The 26286-nt window shown below is 40.6% G+C and overlaps 2 protein-coding genes and 1 non-coding gene across 3 annotated transcripts; all 3 read right to left on the bottom strand.

Moving 5' to 3' along the window:
* Positions 1–5352: 5352 nt before the first annotated feature.
* LOC122054863 lies at positions 5353–5976 on the bottom strand. The gene is made up of 3 exons (XM_042616288.1): positions 5879–5976; positions 5680–5808; positions 5353–5472 (listed from the first exon to the last, which is right to left on the bottom strand). Exons 1-3 carry the CDS (start codon positions 5945–5947, stop codon positions 5353–5355), a joined length of 318 nt encoding a protein of 105 aa, XP_042472222.1. The 5' UTR covers positions 5948–5976.
* Positions 5977–6161: 185 nt separating this feature from the next.
* LOC122054862 lies at positions 6162–24864 on the bottom strand. The gene is made up of 2 exons (XM_042616287.1): positions 24483–24864; positions 6162–6292 (listed from the first exon to the last, which is right to left on the bottom strand). The coding sequence occupies exons 1-2, from the start codon at positions 24862–24864 to the stop codon at positions 6162–6164; spliced, it is 513 nt and encodes a 170-aa protein (XP_042472221.1).
* On the bottom strand, positions 16548–16653 carry LOC121968802. The gene has a single exon (XR_006108338.1). It is a non-coding gene; the product is annotated as a small nucleolar RNA R71 (small nucleolar RNA).
* Positions 24865–26286: the final 1422 nt, after the last annotated feature.

Raw genomic sequence — 26286 nt, 5'->3', positions numbered from 1 at the left:
TACCAGGAAAACGAACTCTAGTATGCTATGCATTTGAGCAGTCACTCGAAGCTAACAAAATTAAAGAGGTTCGACACTGGAAATTCAAGCTTTCACCATTCTTAATTTGACAATATTATTAGTTTAAGAAAAGCGTTAGATAAATCTGCCAGAGTTGAATTTCATACCTTCTTTTCCCTAGCCAGGTAGACATGGCCGAACTTTCCTCTTCCAAGGGGCTTCCTGATATCAAAATCATTCAGGGTCCATCGTTTCTCCACTTCTGAAGCCTTCAAAGGAGACTATTGGGTGTTGGAACCCCAAGGTTATTTTGGTGTAATCAACAAGTTAAGTTAGGTCCTGCGTTGTTTCTAACCTTGTGTCTAAGTGTGCAGGAGCTTAGGAACACAGGTAGTCGAGCGGAAGACGCAGCTAGCGAGAAGGACGGCGCGGGAGAGAGTCGACGGGCGAGAGGGAAGCGCGGTGGTTCCGAGGGACGAGAGCGGAAGATTGCTCGGGAGCAAGAGACGCAGCGAGCGAGAAGGATGAGTAGGCTGGTGGACGAGAAGGAAACACGCAAGATTCCGAGCCGGAAGGAAGCCCGCTTGAGAAGACCGGAAGTTGGGTTGGTGAGCCCTTCTCCGGATGGCGGAGATCACCCAAGTAAGCGGATCCGGGCGGAAGACCCGGACCGAGGCGGGACTAAAACGGAGTAGAGGAGCCAAAAGTCAACCGAGTTGACTTTTTGCTGGTCCAGTGCGTGAGTTTTGACGCGTTCTGGACGTTGGGGGATAAAGTTTTATCCCCCCAGGGCGCTCGGAACCCTTCCAGGCGCCCCGACCAAGACTATAAATATAGCCTTGGTCCAGAAGCTGTCAATCAACTGAAAACTCAAGCATTCTTTCTGCACTTGTACGCTTTTCTGTTTTAAGCTTCTATTGTGTGCTTCATCGCTGTAAAAGGCTTCTCCGCCTGAAGGAGATACTAGTGCTACGCTTTCTTGGATTAACAACCTTCCCGGTTGTAACCAAGTAAATCTCGGTGTGCCTTTTACTTTTCTGCTTTTATTTATTTCTCTTATTTTACAATTGTTAGTTTAAGAGTTCGAGAAGGGTGTTTGTGTTTTGATTTTTGCAGGGCTATTCAACCCCCCCTTCTAGTCGGCCCAACGGTCCTACAAGTGGTATCAGAGCCAAGACGCTTCAGGAGGACTAACCGCCAATCGAAGCAAAGATAATGGCCGGACCAAGCATCCACCCGCCGAAATATGGAGGAGATTTCGCTACGTGGAAGAATCTGATGCAGGTATTTTTTACCACAGACTTTGAATTAACTTTAACAATGGAATCCGGTTTTGTAGCTCCAGAAGGTAAGGAAAAATGTCAATGGACAAAAAAGGCAAAGCAGAATACCATCTGCTAAGCGTTCTTCCACCTCAAGAAGTCAACAGAATCGGACAATACCACTCTGCAAAGGAACTTTGGGAAAAGTTCCTCGAGCTGCACGAAGGGACTTCCGAAGCCAAGCTCGCCAGAAGAGATCTGCTTCGGAATCAGCTCACCAGCCTGCAACTTGGGGAAGATGAGACAGTCGCGCACTTGCACTCGAGAATCAAAGAGATCATCACCGGACTATCGAATCTCGGAGAAACGGTAAGTAACCGAGATTCGCTAAGGTACGCACTAAATTCATTTCCTAGAAATTCAAAATGGGCATCACTAGTAGATGCCTTTTATATTTCTAAAGATTTAGAAAAGATCTCGTTAGAAGAATTTTTTTTCTACTTTTGAAGTGCATGAGTCAAGATGTGCAGGAATGAAGGAGCCCAAGAATAATGTCGCCCTCAAAGCTTCGAGAGATGAACCAGAGTCGGAATCCTCTCTCGATGACGAGGAAATGGTAATGATGGTAAGAAGATTCAAGAAGCTTTGTAAATCTAGATCTACTAACCATCCACAGGGGAAGAAGAAAAGGACGATCCGCTGCTACCACTACGACGAAGAAGGGCACGTCAAGGACAATTGCCCCAAGCTGAAGAACAAGAACAAGGAAAAGGGTAAGAAGCCTATCCAAAAGCGAAAAGCCCTAAAGGCGACGTGGGATGATACGTCGTCGGAGTCGGAAGTCGAGGCATTCTCCGGACTTGCTCTAATGGCAAGTCATCAAGACGATGACTGCGAGTCAAGCTCTTCCGAAATGAGCATCGAGAGCATCGATGAAGGGGGAGCTTCGTCAGAGGAAAGCAGTAGTTCAGGGGGAGACACGGAAAACGAACTCGACAAGGTAAGTCAGGTACGTTCACTTCCTCCCGATAAACTTTATAAATTTGTTAAGTTATTAACTAAAGACTGCTGTAAATTAGAAAAAGAAATAAAAAATTTAAAAATAATCTTAGCTAAATCCTGCCCTCTAGAAGAATTAGATAACTCAAAATTGGAAAATGAAAAATTGAAACTTGAAAATAATGATTTGAAAATTCAAGTAGATAATTTGAAAAACCATGCATGTTCATCTAATTCTAGAAAATTTAAAAATTTAAATTGGTATTATAGACATCACCCGGGACAAATTAAGAATATCTCTAGAAAATATGTCCCTAAGAAAGTTTTAATCAATCCAGTAGGCTGGAACCTTTATTGGGTTCCTAAATCTTGCTTAGTCTAAGTTTTAAAATTAAAATTAAAATTAGCGCTTTTCAGTGAGAAAATTAAACAATGAATTTCTCTATGAGGTTTTGTCTAAGGAAGTGGTTGTTGCTCCAATAACCAAGAAGGCCTAGTGCCTCACCACGACCTGGAAGCCAAAATATTGAAATAAATGTTTAATTAACTTTCTGTCAAAGCATTAAAATTAGAATTAATTAATGCTTTCAAAGTTAAAAAAAAAAACATTTTTTTCAAAATATTTTTATACTTAGAAAAATACTTTTTGCCAAAGTCAAATTTTCACTTAGAAAAATTCTCAAAGTTTTCACTTAGAAAAATTTTCTGCTTAAGTTACTTAGAAAAATTCTCATTTTTTGTTAATTTAGAAAAATTTTCATAAGACAATTTTGTTTAAGTTAAAAGACCATTTTGAAATTGAAAGACTTTAAGAAATTTTTTTTACTCTAAGTCTTTAACCCTTAGTTCTTTTTAAACCCCATTTTTTGTGATCAAAGGGGGAGAAGAATTAGTATAAGTCTAGGGGGAGGTATAAATTGAAAATTGGAAATTTTTAAAATTTAATTTTGTTGCACATTATTGCAATAACTTGTTTTAATTTTATGTCTAGTTTTGACCCTAGCTTAACTTGGGTTGATCACACCAAAAAGGGGGAGATTGTTGGAACCCCAAGGTTGTTTTGGTGTAATCAACAAGTTAAGTTAGGTCCTGCGTTGTTTCTAACCTTGTGTCTAAGTGTGCAGGAGCTTAGGAACATAGGTAGTCGAGCGGAAGACGCAGCTAGTGAGAAGGACGGCAGGGACGAGTGCGGAAGAGTACCCGAGGTGCGAAAGCAGAAGCGGAAGATTGCTCGGGAGCAAGAGACGCTAGCGAGAAGGTCGATGACCGAGGGATGAAGACTGCGGATGAGTATCTTGGCGGACGAGAAGGAAACACGCGAATGAGGGACGAGAAGCCGGAGGAAGCCCGCTTGAGAAGACCGGAAGTTGGGTTGGGTGAGCCCTTTTATGGCCGAGATCACCCAAGTAAGCGGATCCGGCGGAAGACCCGGACCGAGGCGGGACTAAACGGAGCAGAGGTCCGGACGCAAAAGTCAACGAGTTGACTTTTGCTCCGGGCGCCGGAGGCGCCCGGTGCGGGCGTGAAGTTTGACCGAGCGCGTCTGCGTTACGGACATGGGGATAAAGTTTTATCCCCGCCGGAACCCTTCCAGACGCCCCGACCAAGACTATAAATATAGCCTTGGTCCAGAAGCTGTCAATCAACTGAGAACTCAAGCATTCTTTCTACACTTGTACGCTTTTCTGTTTTAAGCTTCTATTGTGTGCTTCATCGCTGTAAAAGGCTTCTCTGCCTGAAGGAGATACTAGTGCTACGCTTTCTTGGATTAACAACCTTCCCGGTTGTAACCAAGTAAATCTCGGTGTGCCTTTTACTTTTCTGCTTTTATTTATTTCTCTTATTTTACAAGTGTTAGTTTAAGAGTTCGAGAAGGGTGTTTGCGTTTTGATTTTTGCAGGGCTATTCAACCCCCCCTTCTAGCCGGCCCAACGGTCCTACATTGGAAAAAATCTATAGAAGTACCTTAAGGCATTTCTTTGACTAGATGACCCAATTTTCTGAATAAAAAATTAAAAACATCAGAGATCTAGTAAATAAATAAGAAAAACAATCAGGTTGTATAATTTTACTGAAAAACATTCACAAGAAGATATGAAGTGCAACAAATGTGTAAAGATCTTATGTGAGTTATCTTGTAGGTCATCCGAAAGTTTTTCTTTCTTTAATTAATAAAACATGATTGTGATTTAATAAATTGAGCTTTTAAATATTAGTCTATATGAATGCTTTTGAATTTGATTACATATTGATATTTTTTCCATCTTCTATTTCATATTTCTTTACTGTTTCAAAATTAAAATTGAGAATGTAAAAAAAATGATAACCAGAATGAAATAGATGCAATATGTAAAAAAAAAGAAAGGGATTTTTAATTAAGCCTTAATAGCATCGGTGTCTCCTTTATATCTTTTCTTTTTTTATTTATCTTTCTTGTTTTATCTAACGCCTTAGATCATGAACAACACCCAACCCTATTTATCACCACCATAAATCAATGCAGCAAAATAAAGATACAGTTTAAGACGATCCTGAAAGACGGATATATTTGAGATGGTGAATCAGAGATTTGAAAAGAAAAAAACATGAATCAGAGTTTATGGGTCTAACAACAGGTTACAAACATGTGGACTAATTTGATCAGTTAAACCATTGACCCACTTATTTTGCCAGTTCAATGTCTTTGGTTTTCAAGGCTTTGCTGCAGTGCGACAATCTCCATGGCCACAGTTTTTTCTTTATTCTTATGAAGAAATTATGATTCTTTTGAAAGAGAAAAGTTGATTCCGTATCCAATGACGAGTCAACCAAAATACTAAGTACAAAACTTCAATGTTAGATATAATCTTAGTCTTTGTAACATGTATATCTATGTTTTTACAATAGACAAACTATAAAAAGATAAATGGAATTGAGCAGTTTCATATAGTTTTATCCACCAATATTCTTAATTTCTAGATGAAAAAAAAGATGGCTTTAGATTTCATATTTATTGAAGTAATAAAAGAGAGAAACATTTGCACTGTTGTATGGACAAAGACCAAGCTATGAACAGCATATACTATAATTTGAAGCTAGGGAAGTCAATAACTCACATTGCTTTACAAGCCCCAGGAACATGGTACTTAAAGTGCATCCTGGCCAACCAGTATCGTGCATGAGTATTCATGTTGTCAATCTCAAGAGCCAATTCAAAGTTCTCCTTTGCACCCTATTGGCAACAAGAACATACCACTGAAATGAACCTATCTCAGTTGTTCAGGTGTTCTCTTCAAATTTTTTTTAAAAAAAAAAGTCTGCTTTCTATTGAAAATTCAATAGGAAATAAGAGGAAAGCGAGTGTATGCTCGTGAAGGATACAAGAAAAACATTCGATTAGAGAGAAAAAAGATTATTCAGTTAGTTTGTGAGTCCATACTCTGAGTTGTGGGATGAGGCGAGTGTCATTCCGATCGGCATAGTCGATAACCCTATCTACTTCCTGTAGAGCACTCCACCCTTTTGCCACTAATTCCATTGCCTTTTTGTTACGACTATGAATCCCTCTCTGTAGGGCGAAATAGCAAATCAACATATGCAGCGCGTTAAAACAAAGGCAAAGCGAAGGAAGAAATGACCTTGTGCATAAAAGAGGGCAGTGGCTTCCACACTTGTTTGGCAACTCTAGAGCATTGTTGCTGAATCATTTTTCAGATATCTCGGTTGCACAACTTGCCAATTTTGTCACTGCGAAACACCTAAAATCAACCCTCAAACTGTTAATGTCTAAACTCTGATCGGGTACACCACGTGAGGAGAGGAATCGAGCGAAGGGATCGGGAATCACGTCACCTGCTAGAGAGGATCCGGACTTCCACAGTTGATCAAAAACCGTTTATCAGAGATATTCGAGATGGTGAATTAGTCGCAGAGAACAGAGAGCTCGTCGGCCTTCTTCAGCAACCCGACCTTCCTCTTGGAGAAGGTCACCTGCCTATTGATCGTGTTCTCTATTCTCCTCACCTCAACCCTCCCCCGCCCCATCCTCAACCCTTAGCAATCAGACGATTAAGAAGAATGAAAGAGGAAACGAGAGGTTTTGAAGATGACCGTGTACCCAGCGAGCGAAGAGGCCGAGAAGGACAAAATGAAGCACGGAGAGCCCTTTATGCCTGTAATTTTAGGGTTTTAGCAGGTAGACATACTTCATTATTCTTGTACTGCACTCGATCTCTCTGCTTTAGAAGAAGGAGACCCCTTTACACAAGATCAGAGATCTCGGTGTTGTTCTCTCTTCCTTCGGATTCCCTCACGTTGCCGACCAACCGTGCCATGGTGGTCGTGGGCGTCCTCTCGCTGTTCGGATCTCGTCGGCCCCTACCTTAGCCGGGAAGAGCGAAGAGAGGAAGGAGGAGGAGGAAGAGAGGATCGGACGAGGAGGCAGAATGGAACGATTTATGCTGCGATTTTGCTTAGGACCGAAGTAGGTGGTTTTGATCCTAATCGGGAGAGGAAGGGACGTCGATCCAGGAAGGGGAAGAGATCCAGGAAGGAGAAGAGGGAGATGATGCTGAGAGAGATGGTCGGAGGTTTAGGTTTAGGTTTAGGCTGAGAGAAGGGGCGCGATATTGGTTTAGGTTTGGAGGGAACTTTGTGAAGTGTTGTAAATTTTGGCTGGTGGAAAAATTAAATTATATTTTTTTGGTTCATTAACACCGGGTTTTAAAAACTGCTATTAAAACCGGTGTCTATTAACAAAAAAAAAGGCGCTCATAGACATCAGCTAAAAAACCGATGTCTATGAGCGAAAATTTGCGCTCATAGACACTGGTTTTTGGAAAAATCGGTGTAAAATACTCAAAGACATCAGTTTTTGCTTAAAACTATTGTTGTTCCACTGATATCTATGAGGGTTTTTCTTGTAGTGAATTGTGGCCTGTTGGGTCTCCATGCCTAGCATTTGGCCACACCTGACCAACCTCGAACTAGCCTTCTAACCTCCTCCATCAGCCTTGCGTCCCTCGGATTTCTCCCATCCTTTACGCCTTGCCTTCAGGAGCTTCTTTCGGCCTCATCCTAGTTGTCGGATTATACCTTGCCAAGTCACACAAGGATTTACCCTGCCAAGACCACATGCTTGGACTTACAACCTTTGCCAAGATCACTCTTGGACTTTCTGTTGCCTGGCTCCTCACTAGGACTTCCCAATTGCCTCGCTCCTCACCAGGACTTTTTCCTTTGCCAAGATCACACTTGGACTTTCCAATTTGCCTAACTTCCAGTTAAGACTTCCACCACTGCCTAAACTCCAGTTAGGGCTTCCAATTTACCTAACCTCCAGTTAGGACTTCCACCACTGCCTAAACTCTAGTTAGGACTTCCATATGCCTAACCTCCAGTTAGGACTTCCATACGCCTAACTTCCAGTTAGGACTTCCAATTTGCCTAACCTCTAGTTAGGACTTCCCAATCAAGTCTCCTGTCAACCTTGACCTACTTGACTTGTGTTCTCATCAACCCGGTCAACCCTTTGACCATCTCCATAACCGGATGATTGCTCCAGCAATCTCCTTATATTGTCAAACATCAAAACTCAAATCCTGACTCAAGCTTAACTCAACTCAAGCTTAGTCAAACTGGTCAAACTTGACCTAGGGAAATTGCCTCAACAATCTCCCCCTTTTTGATGTTTGACAATACTTCTAAGTTAGGCTAAATCCCATAGCCTTAACCTCTTCTTTATACCAAGGCTAAATCCCATAGCCTTAACCTCCTCTTTATTACAAGGCTAAATCTCATAGCTTGAACCTCTTCTTTATCACAAAACTAAATCCCATAGCCTTAACTTCTTCTTTATCACTAGGCTAACTCCCATAGCCTTAACCCTTTCATGACAAGGCATGAATGAAGGTTCCCTTCATTCTCTCCCTTTCATAGAGGGCAAACTCCCCCTTCTTGGGATGAAGGCCTAACTTAACCTTCCATTCTCCCCCTTTGTCACACATCAAAAACTGAAATTAAACTCTTCTCTATAAGAGTTAACTCTACGTTGTTTACAACCTCATATGTTGTTAACAACCCCATAATGAAGATCTCAAATTCTTCATTGTCGCCTAAGCTCCCCCTTGAGCTCTACTTCACTTCACAATGCTCATCCTAAAGCATGCATCAACTTCCCAATGAAACTCCCATTCATTATATTCAATGCTCCCCCTTGAGCAGTAATTTTCTTCTCAATGCCAATCCATACTTGTTTTCATCATGAAAAACTCCCCCTAAACGTATACAAATGTATTCCAAGGGGTTTGGAGTGGTTAATGGGACTTAAAGTGACTTGAAGTGCTGAAATCAAGCTTTTCAAGCCAAAATCAAACTTCCCAATCGATTGAAGTTGGGACTCAATCGATTGAAATCACTTCAATCGATTCATTGATCGATTCCGCAAGCTACTGCTCGCAGAAATTCCCTCTGAATTGATCGATTAATCGATCCAGCCTGAGTCAATCGATCGGCTGATCGATTCACTACCCTTTTGTTTATGGGAATTGGCTTCCCAATCGATCGGCTGATCGATTGAACCCATCCCAATCGATCAGCTGATCGATTGGGTTCCTGATTTCCTGAAATTCAATTTCAGCGAAATTTGAAAACTCCCCAAAAATTCTACACAATTCTAAAAATTATAAAAATTCATGTAGATATTATTTATGGTATACTTTATCAAGGAAAAATAGTTTTCTATGAAAATACTTCTTATTTTCAAAGATTGACACAAATTTAAAAACTTATAAAAACTTTAGTGTTTTCTTCAAGTTTGTGTTTAACTATTCAATGATGATCACTATCAAAAGGTAGTTTTCACCAAGGTTTTCCAAAAGCATTTTAAAATCATTTTCAAAACCAATATTCAACCATGTTCTTTGTGCTCAATACACATGACTTGTACATTAACTTTTCCAATGATTGGAAGTCACATGACTATGTGCTTTGATGAACCTAAAACTCAACAAGATGCACTAAATCAACATCTTGTGTTTTGTTCACCATCCTAACATCTCACTTGTATCTAATGTGTGCTAAAACACATACAAGTCACCTTATGATTCTTTGTGAGATGTATATTTGATTTTGCCCTAAACTAAGGGATCATGCATATCTATCTAGGCATTAAGAAACTTATGATCCTCCACCTAAGATATCATTTGGTATAATCCCACTTGTTGGGATATTTACCATTCTTATTAAATGCCTTTTGTCCTTAATTACAAGGAAATTAACATAATGCATGATGTTACATGGCATACATCAAAATAAGCAATTTTCAAAAGAAAACATGCTATAGCTACATGATGTATGTATGACATGACATGGTATTTTTATATTTTTCATAATAAGAATGAATGCAACACTTGATGTCATGACATATGATAGGAAATCAATCATGGCACTTTAACATAAATAAAATATACCTAGATAATCTATCTAAGTATCCTTAAACCTAAACCTTAAAAATTAAGCTTATATTGCTCATCTCTTGAAGGAATGCCAAAACCCAACTTGGCATTTCTTTTACCCCTTTTCTATTTATGCCAATTGAAATTAAGAATTCATCCTCAAATATTTGTTTGGCACATATTACTCTCTTTAAGGATCAAACATTTAGATTGAGACTTAATTTTGCTCTTAATCCCTTAAGAACATACTAATATCTCAACTAGACATTTCTTAAACTTTCTCCAAGTGTGCCAACTTACCTTTGATGTGATTCCTCAAGGTTTGGCACAACTTACTCTTGCAAAGAGTAATTAATTTGATTATGGTTTAAATTTTTCCTTAACCCCTCAATAGAATACCAAATTTCCAACTTGGTATTTCTTTTTGCATTTGTGCCAAATTAAATTTTAGTCCAGTTCCTCAAGACTTGGCACATTTTACTCTTTCAAAGAGTAAATGAAATCAAATTAAGGCTTAGATTCGCCTTTAACCTTCTATGAAAATGCCAAAACCCCAACTTGGCATTTCTTATCCTCTTCTAAATGTGCCCATTTAACTTAAGTTCAAATCCTCAAAGTTTGATACATTTTACTCTTCCAAAGAGTAAACATCTTACATTAGGACCTAGATTTTCCTTTAATTACTCTAAGAAAATACCAAAACTCCAATTTGGTATTTCTTATGTTTTCTCAATTGTGCCAAGTTAAATTAAATCCAATTTTATTAGGTTTTGGCACATGTTACTCTTTCCAAGAGTGACAATTTGGATTAAGGTTTACATTTCCCTTAATTCCATAAGAAAATGCCGAATTCCAAATTTGGAATTACTTTTGCTTCTCTCAAGTGTGTCAATTTAAATTAGATTGAACTTGTCAAACTTTGACACATTTTACTCTTTCAAAGAGTAACACTTACAATCCTTTTCATTTTCAAAGGTTAACAATAATCTTGAAAATGCTCTCAAGTGTCAACTTTAACAAGGTTGGGTTAACTACCCTTCCAATTGGAGTTGACACTCTCTAAACCCATCTTAGGGTGTAGAGAATATGCTCCTAGGAACCCAAAACCTATTGGTGCTCCTTGGATGCTCTAGATACTCACTAGGGATGACTTCCCTAGATACCTTCCTAAGGACCTTTCTAGGCTTCTTAGTAGCCTTGGCCACTTCCACTAGGTCACTTCTAGGGCTAACTCCCCTTGTAACCTTATTTGTGACTTTGTTTGGCCTCTTTGGAGCCTTAGTCACCTTTACTAGGTCAACTCTAGGGATGGTCTCCCTTGTGACCTTCTTTGTGACTTTGTTAGACTTCTTAAAAGTCTTAGTCACATTGGTCTTGCCAAAAGTACTTTTGGGGATTCCTTCCCTAGTATCTTTGAATTGACCTCTAATCCTAGGGTTGGTTCCATAACTATATGGAACCCTATGAAAGGAAGTCACATCCTTCTTGGCTTTAGGTTTGTATCCCAAACCCCTATAGCCATTGGATGACTCTTGTCTATCTTTTCCTTGGTTATGCTCATTTTGACCCCTAAGCATATTTTCCATTCTTGCTAGGGTCCTTTCTAAATGATCAAGTCTTGTCCTCAAGCCTTGATTTTCACTCCATAAATCCCTAGATTTTGGGTTTTCATTGAATCCTTGAGCATTTCTATTCTTAGGCATATATCTAAAGTCCTTAGAGTTATTGCCTAAGTAGTTATCTACCTTCCTAACCTTAGGTGTGGTAAATCTAGCATGAGGAGGAATATATTTGTCCTTACTTCTATCATTCCTCCTAATCTCATGGCAATTATCATTTAAATGATGTACCTTATTTTTAACATGCTCTTTACCATTTCTAAAAGGAATTGCATCATTAAATGTTACCTTGGGGTTGCTCTTAAAAGCTCCCCCTAGACTTGTGCTTCCTTCTCTACCTTTGATTGGCTTCTTCCCTTTAGGGCATTGACTCCGGTAATGCCCATTTTGATTACATGAGAAGCACACAATATGCTCCTTGTTCTTGCGTTCCGTGGGACCAATCTCCTTGGGCTTCTCCTTGCCCTTGGGTACTACTTGACCCTTCTTCTTGGCCAATTTGGGACACTTACTCTTGTAGTGCCCATGCTCCCTACACTCAAAGCAAATGATATGATTTTTATTATTCACAATGCAAATTTCTATACCTTTGCTTGTAGGGGTAGCACTAAATCCTCCATTTGATTTATCTTGTGTTGTGGAGGTGGCATCATCATCTTCTTCTTCTCCTCTTGAGGATGTGGGTGCTTCCACCTCTTCAATTCATGAGGATGTGGATGCTTCCACCTCTTCCTCTCTTGAAGATGTGGATGATCTCTCCTCATCTTCCTTCTCCTCCTTGAATGTTGACCTCGTGTCAACATCGGATTGGTCCTTCTCCTCTTGGACCACTGAGCCCTTCTCCTTGGGCTCCTCCACACCTTGGAATTGTGTAGGGTTCTCATGATATGCAATGATCTTTTTCCAAAGATCACTTGCACTTGTGTATTCACCTACACTCACAATAATATTAGAGGGTAATAAGTTTAACAATATATTTGTTACCTCCTTATTTGCCTCTGCTAGCTCCTTTTGTTCCTCGGTCCAATGCTGAGGTCGAAGGTGCTTCCCCTTTTTGTCCTTTGGAGCTTCAAATGGGTCCTCCAAGACCATTCATTGGTTCCAATCCATTTGGAACCAAGTCTCCAATCGGTTCCTCTAAAAATTGAAGTCCTCTTTGTCGTATGGAGGTGGAATCCGGATGTCCCATCCGAGCGGTCCTTTGGACTCCATCTTCTTCTTCCTCTAGCTTCTTGCTCTCTTGGCGGTTAGTCCGTAAAAGAGCGACCTCGCTTTGATACCAATTGTTGGGACCTTTGTGCCCGCTAGAGGGGGGTGAATAGCGGTTCGTCGCGCACTTGTGCCGTTTGCTCCGTCTTGATGGTTTGCAGTGGAATACAACTCGAAAACAAACTATACAATGCTAACAAGTAGGATTTACTTGGTATCCACCTCAAGAAGAGGTGACTAATCGAAGGATCCACACACGACACGCTATCTCCACTATGAAAACCTCCTTCTCGGTCGCAGCTGGAGGCGGAGAAGCCTCGTACAAACTCACACACAACACAAACACAAATACAAGAAGAAACTACAAGAATACAAATAAATACACCTTTCTTCTTGCTACTTGGTGTTGCCTCTTGAACCTTGGAGATGCTTCCCAAGTGCCTTCAAGAACTGGCGTGAGTGCTAGAGGCTGTGAAGATCACACAAAGCTCGCAGAAAATAGATCTCAAAAATCTGTGGAGAAAATGCTCCGCCCAGGCTTTAAACAACCCTCCCAATCGATCCAATTCATCCCCAATCGATTGCCACATCAGCACCACTTCATCACAGCCGTCCATCACCTGCATCCTACGCAATGGTCACGTCCCAATTGATCGATCGATTGATTGGGACTGCCTAAACCGATCGCCCGATCGATTCAGCACCTTTCTGTGCTCACACGTCTACGCGCGAACTTCTACTGCCCAATCGATCGACCGATCGATTGGGACTGCCTGAATCAATCGCTCGATCGATTTAGCGCCTTTATGTGCTCTCGCGATCGCGCGAGAAATTCCCTGCCCAATCGATCGGTTGATCGATTGGCAGCTCCCAATCGATCGCCCGATCGATTGGGAAGGCTTATGTGCTTGCAATTTCACCTCCTAATCGATCGACCGATCGATTGAGCCTTCCCATAATTACAGCACCCTCCAATCGATCGACTGATCGATTAACTCAAGTCCAAAGCCTCCAACCCAACTCCTGGTCAACCGTGACTTGTTGGGTCTCCATGCCTAGCATTTGGCCACACCCGACCAACCTCGAACTAACCTTCTAACCTCCTCCATCATCCTTGCATCCCTCGGATATCTCCCATCCTTTACGCCTTGCCTTCAGGAGCTTCCTTCGGCCTCACCCTAGTTGTCGGATTATACCTTGCCAAGTCACACTAGGACTTACCTTGCCAAGAACACATGGTTGGACTTACAACCTTTGCCAAGATCACACTTGGACTTTCTGTTGCCTGGCTCCTCACCAGGACTTTCTCCTTTTCCAAGATCACACTTGGACTTTCGAATTTGCCTAACCTCTAGTTAGGACTTCCACCACTACCTAAACTCCAGTTAGGACTTCAAATTTGCATAACTTCCAGTTAGGACTTCCACCACTGCCTAAACTCTAGTTAGGACTTCCATACGCTGATGTGCGTAGATTGTATACACTTGTTTAGCATGTTTTGACGCACATTCACATATTTTTCACATGCTTTGTCTACGTATTTTTATACTTCCAGCTTTCCTTTTAGCATATTTACTCTTTTTGTTCGGAGATATACTTTTGTGCATTTTCTGTACACAGGAGTCGAAATTGGTGAAGGTTTCATGTTTAAGGCCAAATCCGCAAGCGAAGCAAAGGAGGAAGCCACCATTCTTGTACCTCACACGACCCTACCATGGGGGGTTGCCCAGGCCGTGTGGAGTTCCTTGGCCGTGTGGATGCAGCAGAGATGGAAGTTGCCATGGCCGTGTGAACCTCACACGACCGTGTAAATATTTGAAGCCAGATGGAGCCCTGGCCATGTACACCACACGACCATGTGAGATTTCCAGAGACCAGGAAGGCCCTGGCCGTGTACATCACACGGCCGTGCAGGATTTACAGTGAGCAAGAGGGCCCTGGCCGTGTACACCACACGGCCGTGCCAGATTTTTAGAGGTGGAGCCAGTGCAGGCCGTGTAGATCTACACGACCGTGCAAGGGGAGCATTGGAGGAAGCAAGCCACGGTCGTGTACCATACACGACCGTGTAAGGTTGGCAGAGAAGGGAATGACTCTGGCCGTGTGAACCTCACACGGCTATGCCTCGGGGCCGTGTGGCACCCGAACCTCACCTCTATATAAAGGTTTCTTCAAGATTTGAAGGAAGATCTTCTCCCTTTTGGGGGAAATTCAAGATTTGGACGTTCCTCCACCTTCTTGGAGGGTTTTCCGGTAATTCTAAGGGCGGATCTTCAACGTTTCGACTCCGAGGAGCGAGGATTGGACCTGAAGATGGTTCTTCATCATAGATAAGCTTTTCTTCCCTTTCTTTCTTGGATTTGGGGAATCAAGATGCTTATCTTTTCTTCTTCTTTTGGATGTTTTCCTTGTTCCATGGACTAGATCTCTTGTTCTAGGATGGAGGGAGTATTTGTAATGGAGATTTGACGTAAACTCTTGTGGATTTGCCAACATTTCTATTTCTATGATTTTGCCCTGTTTGTATATATTCTTTCTTGTGTGGATTGTTGTGATTAGGGCTTTATTACCATGCTTGATTGAATGTTTGAATATCTTGTGGATCTTGTAGAGGTAATTCCTCATTCGATTTTTCGAGTGACGTTCATGACAGGAACATGCTCGTGTAAGGACGTTTGAGGGGTAATCTTGAAGGGAAAATTAGGTATTTCAAGAGGGTAGGATAGATTGTATTCATTAATCTTTATATCTAATGAGGTTGAGAAGTAGTGATTTCTATGTTGATTTTCCGAGGGACGCACGTGACAGGCAAGCCCGTGTAAGGACAACATAGGGTTCATTCCTAATTAATCACATTTAGATATATTTCAGTCCTAGGCCGGTTGTCTATTGCAAGAGGGAATTGCCAACCTTCTACAAATGATGGACAATTGAGAAATAAGATTTAGTAGATCATTACATTGAATAACATTACGAAGAAACCAAAACTCCTAGAACATACCTTTATCATTGCCCTTATTCTTGTTTCTTATTCTTTTATTTCTTTGTTTACCTTTCATAGTTACACTTAGACTTTGTAAATCAATTGATTGGTTGTTTAGCTAACTCGCTTTGAGACATCTTTAGTGTTTATTCCAGTCCCTGTGCATTCGATATCTTTTATTATTACTTACGACATATCCGTACACTTGCGGAGGTCAATAAGTTTTTGGCGCCGTTTTTAGGGACTGGCTATAACATTTGAGATTATCAATTGGGTTAGACTAAACATGACTCTTCTTTTCTTTTTAATAGCATAGTTGTAACTAATCTTTAGAATTCTGCTTTCATAAGTTTTTCCTTTCTTGTATAACATTCTTATCAATTCTTTTTGTTGTAATTCTAATTCTGCATTCTTGATTCTAACATTTTAGTCTAACTTTTCTCTGTTTCTCTTTTGATCTAGTTTCTTTCTTCTTTTCTTTTGTAAACATATCTTGCAATCTTTGACATATGAATTATTTTAGACATTTTTATTTTTCCTTTTGTCTTTTCTTTCGTGTTTTCATTATGCACTTTCTTTCTTGCAATTTAAATTATGCATTTTCTTTCTTGCTTTTCATATTGCATTTTATTTCTTGTTTTTGATTCTTGAACATCCATGAGCACTAATATGTCAAGCAGGCCCATGAGAAATTTTTCTATTCCTTTTTCTGCAAGCTTTTTATCTCTCATTGTGCAATCTCAAATTGAACCAGAAAGTTTCCAACTAGACCCAGAGTTAATTTTCATGATACAAGGTCACAAATATGGAGGAGAAGTATCAGAAAGTCCTTATCTGCATCTTGAAACATTTTTAGAGATTTGTGATATGGTGAAATGTGAAGGAGTGTCAGCAGATGCAATTCGATTGATGGCATTTCCTTTTAGTATCAAGGATAAAGCAAGGACTTGGTTATATTCTCTCCATTCTCAAAGTATCACAAGTCGGGAGCAATTGGAGAAGCAATTTCTGAATCATTTTTTCCCTCCAAGTAGAACAGTGTATATGAGGAATTGCATAACAAATTTTGCTCAGGCATATGGAGAATCATTATTTGAAACATTGGATAGATTCAAGAGTCTTCAAAGACAGTGCCCTCATCATGGTTTTGAAAAATGGTTGATTCTACACATATTCTATGGGAGAATTTATTTTTCAGACAAGAGTATATTGGATTCATCAGTTGAAGGTTCTTTTATGGATAAAAGTGTAGATGAAGCATATACATTAATTGATCAAGTGACATTGAACCTCCATGAATGGTCGAACATAAGTTGGATGAAATTTCCTTCAAATATTCAAGAAGTGCAAGTCATAAATGCTATAGAGCCTATCAAACAAATTGTAACTCAACCATCTATGAGTCTTGAAAATCACAAGTCACAGAACGGGGAGTTCAAACATTTGGGGGCAAAGATTGAAAGTATTGTTTTAAAATGGTTTAAAGAAGATCCCCCTCCTTCACAGATAAGATCTAGTGAAAAGTGTGATGATGTTGGGTTGAGAATTGAAAAAAATCATGAAGAACTTCTAAAGAAGGGCATGTTTAGAATTGAGGAGAAGAATAATAGAAGATCACAAGAACTCAATTCCATTTCTCCAGGAAGTTCCCAAAGGCCACAAGTACCTTTCCCTCAATGATTGATCACATCAACACTAGATAAGCAAGTTGGACCTCCTCCAAAAGCTCAAAGGGAATTTGGTAAAAAGGAAGTTAAATCTTTCCCAGGACCTTCACTAAGGGTTCCTTTTCCACAAAGTTTAGTGGGGGTCGATGAAAATAAAGACTTCGGCAAATCCTGTGACACTGATATGGTTGAGTGCAAATTTTTGAATGTATATGAAGATGAGGACTCTTCAGATGAGGATTGTGAAGATAAAGCAGTGGTAAATCAGTTTTCAGATCTATCTCCAAATTTTACAGGGTGTTGTAGTGACATTAAATTTTCAGATGATGAATGTGATGTGGTAGATCAATTTAAAACTGCAAGTGAAGTTATTGATCCTCCTATAGTTGATTCTCCTATTGAGTATATTGATGTGGGTTTGCTTTTTGATGTTTGTGTTGATGATGTTGATATGGAACAATGTGTAGGGAGCTGTGTTGTGAAAGCAGCATCTCAAGAATCACCTCCTTTGTCAACACAATCCTTAGATGTTGTAAGAGTTGCAAGGATTGAGCATGTTGTGGACCAATGTGTAGGGACTCATGTAGATATGGTTGAGTCTCAAGAATCACCATCTTTGATATCGCCAACACTTGAGCCTAAGCCAGAACCATCATTTGATTCAGAGGAAATCACATCCACATGTTTAGAAATATCAGGTATTTCTCAGCAAAGCAAGGTTAGTACTTCTTGTGATCTTTTGGAAAATTTTATAGAGGTACCTATCATTGACTTTGTTTGATGTGATTCAGTTTTTATTTCTTATTCTACTTATCTTAATATGGTTATGGCTCTATCGTATCTAATATGTTTGTGGGAGATTTGTACTTTTTTTGCATGTGCAGATTTCACTTGGGCTAATGATTGGAAGCTCAATCTGAACCGTCTTCGACCACCTAAAAAAACTTTTAAGAAGATGAAGATGGAGAGAGTTATACTTTACTTTGTAGCTCCATTGATGAAAGCTCTCTCCATAACAAGAACCCCTGGTAGGAGGGTTCTAAAATATCTTACCCCTCCAAGAGCGAGATTTAGATGAATCTAATGAGGTGGTCGAGCTAATGACCTTAAACAAGCACTTCTTGGGAGGCAACCCAAGTTCATTTTCCTTATTTTCTTTTATGTCTTTAGTTTTGAGTTTATAATAAACATATATCCTCTACTTAATTTTTCTTGTCTATCATATTGTTGTAGAATTCAAAGTTGTGGAGGAATGTGAGTATTGGATGGAGGAGTATCTTTAAAAACATGAATGTCAACCATTTGGAGCTCATCACTTGGTAACTTCTCTTAAAATCTCCTCCACATTGTTTTTAGTTTTCATTGGGACAATGAAAAGTTTAAGTCTAGGGGGGATGCATTAGATGCATTTGAATTGCTTTGTTTGTTTTTTTGTTTTTGCTTATTTCTTGCATTTTATTTTGATTTCCTGTGGCATTCATCTTGAGAACATCAAACTTCATTTATATGCTTTCTTGTCTTTAAGTGAAAATGTTAGCACGTTCATTATCTAGATTCATGATGTTGTAAATGATGCTAGTAGCATGATTAATGAACCTTTTTTCTCTATCTTTGGTAGCATGATATAAGCTAAGTATCATATGGAGATGAGTTTTAGTTTTGGCTTGACCTTAAGAATCTTATCTTCACTTCACTATACTTGATGCTTGAATGGTTGATATCATTAAAATAGTCATGATTCATCTTGTTTGTTTAGTACTTGGTTTCCATGGTGATTTCTCAAACTTCATTTTGGTTACTGGATGAGGCTCAAATCATGTAAGCTTATTTGGAAAAATCAAAATATCCCAACATTTATGCCAAAAGTACATTTGTGAATAAGATTTGCATAATGCAAATACTTATGAACAAAAAAGTGTGAAAAAACAGAAAAAAGAAGTGAATAAGGGATATAAAAAATAGTTGTCGTGAGTGGAATCTAGCAAGTCACCCTTTGAGACCGAGTTAGGTTATTGGGGAAATGACTGCTTAGCTTCTCTTGAGATTGAGCACGCCTTTAAGACCTTGGTTGATTGAGAAATATGAACCAAGTGTATGGCAAGTAAGTGTCTATCACTGGTTACTTGTCTATCACTGGAAACATTAGGAATTCAAACTTGATGACGACTTGACTAGGACATGGATTGAAACTTGAAGAGTTTTGAGTTGTTTTATTTGCACTCTGCACAGGGTACTTATGCTTGAGCCAAACTTAACTTGTTTTCATGATCATGCTTACTAATGAAATCTTTTGATAGAGTTAGAAGAATGCATTAGGGATATGAGAGCATTGTAGAGTATATGAATTTATATTGCAGCATTTTGCTTGAGGACAAGTAAAGGTTTAAGTCTGGGGGTGTGATGTGCGTAGATTGTATACACTTGTTTAGCATGTTTTGACGCACATTCACATATTTTACACATGCTTTGTCTACGTATTTTTATACTTCAACCTTTCCTTTTAGCATATTTACTCTTTTTGTTTGGAGATCTGCTTTTATGCATTTTCTGTACACAGGAGTCGAAATTGGTGAAGGTTTTGTGTTTAAGGTCAAATCTGCAAGCGAAGCAAAGGAGGAAGGCATCATTCTTGTATCTCACACGACCTTGCCATGGGGGGTTGCCCTGGCCGTGTACACCACATAACCATGTGAGATTTCCAGAGACCAGGAAGGCCCTGGTCGTGTACATCACACGGCCGTGCAGGATTTCCAGTGAGCAAGGGGGCCTTGGCCGTGTACACCACACGACCCTGCTAGATTTACAGAGGCGGAGCGACGACCGTGTACCACACACGACCGTGTAAGGTTGGCAGAGAAGGGAATGGCTCTGGCCATGTGAACCTCACACGGCCGTGCCTCGGGGCCGTGTGGCGCCCGAACCTCACCTCTATATAAAAATTTCTTCAAGATTTGAAGGGGATCTTCTCCCTTTTTGGGGAAACTCAAGATTTGGGCGTTCCTTCACCTTCTTGGAGGGTTTTTCGGCAATTCTAAGGGCGGATCTTCAACGTTTCAATTCCGGGGAGCGAGGATGGGATCCGAAGACGGTTCTTCATCGTAGATAAGCTTTTCTTCCCTTTTTTTTTCTTGGATTTGGGAGATCAAGATGTTTATCTTTTCTTCTTCTTTTGGATTCTTTCCTTGTTCCATGGACTAGATCTCTTGTTCTAGGATGGAGGGAGTATTTGTAATGGAGATTTGATGTAAACTCTTGTGGATTTGTCAACATTTCTATTTCTATGATTTTACCCTGTTTGTATCTATTCTTTCTTGTGTGGATTGTTGTGATTAGGGCTTAATTACCATGCTTGATTGAATGTTCGAATATCTTGTGGATCTTGTAGAGGTAATTCCTCATTCGATTTTTTGAGGGACGTTCATGACTGGAACATGCCTGTGTAAGGACGTTTGAGGGGTAATCTTGAAGGGGAAATTAGGTATTTCAAGAGGGTAGGATAGATTGTATGCATTAATCTTTATATCTAATGAGGTTGAGAAGTAGTGATTTCTATGTTGATTTTCCGAGGGATGCACGTGACAGGCAAGCCCGTGTAAGGACAACATAGGGTTCATTCCTAATTGATCGCATTTATATATATTTCAGTCCTAGGCCGGTTGTCTATTGCAAGAGGGAACCAGCAACCTTCTACATATAATGGACAATTGAGAAATAAGATTTGGTAGATCATTACATTGAATAACATTACAACGAAACCAAAACTCCTAGAACATACCTTTATCATTGCCATTATTCTTGTTTCTTATTCTTTTATTTCTTTGTTTACCTTTCATAGTTACACTTAGACTTTGTAAATCAATTGATTGGTTGTTTAGCTAACTCGCTTTGAGACATCTTTAGTGCTTATTCCAGTCCCTGTGGATTCGATATCTTTTATTATTACTTACGACATATCCTTACACTTGCGGAGGTCAACATACGCCTAACCTCCAGTTAGGATTTCCAATTTGCCTAACCTCCAGTTAGGACTTTCCAGTCAAGTCTCTTGTCAACCTTGACCTACTTGACTTGTATTCTCATCAACCTGGTCAACCCTTTGACCATCTCCATAATCGAATGATTGATTCAGCAATCTCCTTATATTGTAAAATATCAAAACTCAAATCCCGACTCAAGCTTGACTCAACTCAAGCTTAGCAAAACTGGTCAAATTTGACCTAGGGAAATTATCCCAACATATTGTTGATTATAGAAGGAAACTGTGTCCTAATTATTTAGGCTAATGATGCCCCCTTGAGGAGCTCATAAGGTTTATCATGTAAACCCTGCAGGTGGACTTAGTCTTCCATGATAATAAAGTTGAGTGGTACTACTCTTGGAATCAGATGTTAATTAATTGAGTTGTCAGTTATGCCAAAGGATAGACATTTAAACCTATTAACACAATGATTCTACAGGAGTTTCCTACAGACATTTAAACAAGTAACAACAACTATTCCATTGAATCAAAGAGCAACCTGTAGGAAACAACTATGTCAAAGGCAACAATACAGACATTTAAACCTCAATCAATCCGGAACTCTGAACGTATGGAAATAAAATCCCGAAGCTTAAAAGAAGAGATTTCAAATCAGAGATTTGATTCAGTGAGACATACCAAAACCATCTCGCAATCAAATTTTCAATTACCAAAACCGGAACCATCTGAAATCTCTATGTCACACCAACTCTGAAATTCCCAACCATACATAAAAGCCGGAAAACTTGAAGTGAATCCGAACCAGTTCCTTTGAAATTCCCAATCTGAACAACCATCCGAAGAACTCAAATCGACCTGAAGGACCCTAAAGAATGGCCAAATCTTGCGAAGTTCCTGTATCCATTGCGGAAAACCGAAAAAAAGAAGGAATAACTCGCAAGAAATAGCAAGACCGAATAGAATATCTCAAAACTGTTGGGATCTTAGATGGCTAGAGGGGGGTGAATAGCCTCTTTGAAAAACACTAAACAGAAATTTCTTCAAGAACTTTGTTAGCACAGCACAGCGGAAATAGAAAAACTAAAACGAAAGAAAACAAACACAGCAGACACAAGGATATACGAGGTTCGGGGATAACTTGCCCCTACTCCTCGGCGTGTCCGTAAGGAGGACGACTCCTTGATCTTTCGGTAGATCACACCCCGGACAAGATCCGGCTAAAGATGTCTCCTTCTCGGTGGAGCAACCTCTCAACAAAGTCTCAGATGATTATAGATTTAAGCACAAGACTTACAGTGGCTGAGAAAAATATTAAGATGAGCTTACAGCCACGCGGAGAAGAGAACAGAGCAGAGAGCGCACAATCAACCTTCTCAGCAAAAAGCTCACAGCTTCACCAACTTGCTTTCTCGAAGGCTTGATCACAAAAGACAGAGCATTAACTTTCTGAACTCCTCTTCTTCCTACTTATGTCTCTCTGCTCGTATCACCGCCGTCTGCAGAATCGCTGCTGCCAGCAAGGCGTAGCCAATCACCTCTCCTCCTCTTCTGATTCTCTGAACACATGCCAATGGAAATCACTGGCGTCTCTGGATACCAACCAATGGGTAGAAGTCAAACTGAGCAGCCCAATCGTAATCGGATTTCGCCAGTGAACGTTGATGCCCCAAACGTATCTGTTGCAGCAAATTACAGTGAAAAGGGTACTTGTCTCCTTCTATTAATGAAGCTTAATTTGAATCCAAACATGCGAATGTGACCTGCAACCTGCAAGCTAGAAAGACTCACAGCAGATGGTTAAAAACAGATGGTGAAGACAAATACGGCAATCAGAAAAAGTACATGCAAAACAAACAATACTGTGGATCGGTCTGCAGACCGATCCATGCTTTCTGGATCATCTCTGATCGGTCTGCGGACCGATCAGGAACTAATCTGATCGGTCCCCAGACCGATCAGCTAGCGGTGTTTGAAAATACGCACAGCTCCTGATCGGTCTGCGGACCGATCAGGAACTAATCTGATCGGTCCCCAGACCGATCAGATAGCGTTCTTCCCAAACGTTTACAGCTTCCTGATCGGTCTCCTGACCGATCAGTAACATCACAGTAGGCTACTGATCGATTTCTGATCGGTCTGCAGACCGATCAGTAAACGTTCAGTAGCTACTGATCAATTCCTGATCGGTCGGCAGACCGATCAGGTATAAAGGTTTCACTGGATCGGTCCGCAGACCGATCAGGTGTCCAAGGTTTCACTGGATCGGTCTGCCGACCGATCCAGCTTCTTGACTCAGTCCGGGTCGAGCCCTCTCTGACCTAGTCCGGAGAAACGAGCTCCCTAGCTCTCTCCGACTTCATCTGGTCCTAGAGAACGAGCTACCGAGCCCTCTCTGACTTCGCATGCCAAGCTTCCTTCTTGGACTTTTCAACACCAGATGTCCGATCACCTTTGATCCATCTGGATTTTCCCTTGCCTGGCTTCACTCACCAGGACTTGCACCTAGCTTTACTCACTAGGGTTTTCACCTGGCTTCACTCACCAGGATTTCCAATCTGCCTGGCTTCACTCACCAGGACTTTCCAACTGCCTAACATCTCAGTTAGGACTTTCTCAATCAGGTCAACCTAGATTAGTAATTAATCTGAGTTAAATATCTGATACAAACTTAAATCAGTGTCAACAGCAAAACAACATCCAGGTCAGACTGTATCAACAAAAACCCCAAATCGCAGCTCAATAACAATCGATCATCCTCTGCATAAACCCTAGGAACAGATTTCACCGATCGCCTATCCATTCTATTTGAACCCCATACCCTCATAAGCGGAATGTACTTGCCTCTCTCCTTCGAAGTCTCTGCTGGAAAGGAGCTGCACCATGCGCCGCTTGACCAGAGCTCAGGCACTGTGAATCGTCGCCCGGTCACGCTGTCGGAGGCACTAAGACGGAGATGACTTCGGGAACTCAACGAATGATGAGAAGAAATACCGACACAATAACCTAGGTTCTTTTATACTTAGGTTTTGACTGTTTTAACTTAGGCTAACTAAGATTAATCATCACTAACTTAAATAAGGTATTTCCCTTATGATTCCATTAAATCCCATAATTCTATTTTATTGTAATGTGTGGTATGAATTTATTTTACAAGAATTTAGGTAGAACTTTCTTCAATTTGGTAAAAAAATATTATAAACTTCAAACCCTTAATTAGCACTCATGTGTCCTTAATTTATTTTGTAAATAAATTCCTTAGTTACGCTCCTGAGGCCTTACAATCCCCCCCTCCCCCCTTAACAAAAAATTTCATCCTCGAAATTTGACTTACCGAATAACTCGGGGTAGAGGTTGCGTATATCCAACTCAGATTCCCACGTTGCCTCCTCCATCAGCTGGTTTCCCCATAGAACCTTTACCATTATGATCTCCTTGTTCCTCAACTTCCGGACTTGGTGATCAAGTATTTGCTTCAGCACTTCCTCATAGGACAGATCTGGTGTCCACTGCACGCATGCGTGACCAATCAATTGAGAGGGGTTAGGTACGTATCCTCGAAGCATGGATATGTAGAACACATTATGGACTCCAGACAGACTCGGTGGTAGAGCAAGCCGATAAGCCCGAGTCCCAATTCGTTCTAAGACCTCAAAAGGCCTAATGTACCTTGAACTGAGCTTTCCCTTCTTGCCGAACCTCAGTACCCCTTTCATCGGTGACACTTTGAGAAATGCATGATCCCCTACTGCAAGCTCCAAATCCCTCCATTTTAGATCGGCATAACTCTTCTATCGGGTTTGTGCTGATAGCATCCTGTCCTGAATCTTAGCAACCAGATCCACTGTATTGACCACAATGTCTAGACCCAACATGACTCTCTCTCCTACCTCATCCCAATGCAATGGTGTCCTACACTTCCGTCTATACAGCGCCTCATACGGAACCATACCGATTGTAGCCTGGTAACTGTTGTTGTATGTAAACTCTACCAGTGGTAACTTCGATTCCCAGCTTCCTTTAAAATCTAACATACATGCTCGTAGTAGATCCTCCAAAACCGGAATCACCCGTTTGGATTGACCATCGGTCTGCGGATGGAAAGCGGTACTAAAAGTGAGCTGTGTACCTAATCCACGGTGCAAGCTTTCCCAGAATCTGGATGTAAACTTTGGATCCCTATCTGACACAATTCAAGCTGGAATCTCATGTAATCGTACTATCTCCCGTATGAACAATTCTACATATTGTGTCATAGTGAACGTAGTTTTTATCAATAAGAAATGTGCTGACTTTGTCAGTCGGTCCACAATAACCCACACTGCATTAGACCCCCTAGGGGTGGTTGGTAATCCCACCACAAAGTCCATAGCCACGTCCTCCCACTTCCGTATAGGAATCGGAAGGGGTTCTAGTAGTCTTGCTGGCCTCTGATGTTCTGCCTTCACCTGCTGACAAGTAAGGCACTTGTGGACTACCTTGATTATGTCCCTCTTCATGCCCGACCACCAATACAGCAGTTGCATATCCTTGTACATCTTTGTACTCCTTGGGTGAGAGGAGTACTGAGCGGTATGCGCTTCAATCAGGAGGTCCTCTTTGAGTGAGTCAACCTTGGGCACCCATATGCGGCCCTTATACCGCACAATTCCTTCAACCATGGAGTAAATATTGCTACCCTTTGCTTCATCCCTGCATTTCCATTTCGTCAATTGCTAGTCTAAGGCTTGGCCTATCCGGATTCATTCTAGTAAGTTGAATTTAACGATCAGTGTTGACAAACTATTCTGTTCTTTTGATGCTATCACTTCCAATCTCATCTATTGGAATTCTGATATTAGCCGTTGCTGGGTGGTTACCTGTGTCAATGTTATGGACTTGTGAATCAGAGCATCTGCCACCACATTGGCCTTATCGGGATGATAATTGATATTGCAGTCGTAATCCTTCACCAATTCCAACCACCATCTCTGCCTCATATTTAATTCTTTCTGCGTAAAGAAATACTTCAAACTTGTGGCCAATTCAAGGTCATGGGTGGGATAATTATATTCATGCATTTTCAATTATCGTGAGGCATAAGCAATTACCTTCCCATCCTGCATCAACACACCCCCTAATCCATTCTTAGACGCGTC

Source organism: Zingiber officinale, chromosome 3B (assembly GCF_018446385.1).
Source record: "Zingiber officinale cultivar Zhangliang chromosome 3B, Zo_v1.1, whole genome shotgun sequence".
NCBI classification, from domain to species: domain Eukaryota; kingdom Viridiplantae; phylum Streptophyta; class Magnoliopsida; order Zingiberales; family Zingiberaceae; genus Zingiber; species Zingiber officinale.
This window is presented reverse-complemented; position numbering and strand designations above follow the sequence as displayed.

Excerpts from the sequence above, each read along its gene's own strand:
- LOC122054863 (XM_042616288.1), bottom strand. The coding sequence starts at position 5,947 with ATGATTCAGCAACAATGCTCTAGAGTTGCCAAACAAGTGTGGAAGCCA. Across the intron at positions 5,809-5,878 it reads TGCCCTCTTTTATGCACAAG|AGAGGGATTCATAGTCGTAA; the intron begins GTCATTTCTTCC and ends TTCGCCCTACAG. Across the intron at positions 5,473-5,679 it reads GCCTCATCCCACAACTCAGA|GGTGCAAAGGAGAACTTTGA; the intron begins GTATGGACTCAC and ends TGTTGCCAATAG.
- LOC122054862 (XM_042616287.1), bottom strand. The coding sequence starts at position 24,864 with ATGAAAGGGGTACTGAGGTTCGGCAAGAAGGGAAAGCTCAGTTCAAGG. Across the intron at positions 6,293-24,482 it reads CCTCTACCCCGAGTTATTCG|GGTTGAGGATGGGGCGGGGG; the intron begins GTAAGTCAAATT and ends CTGATTGCTAAG.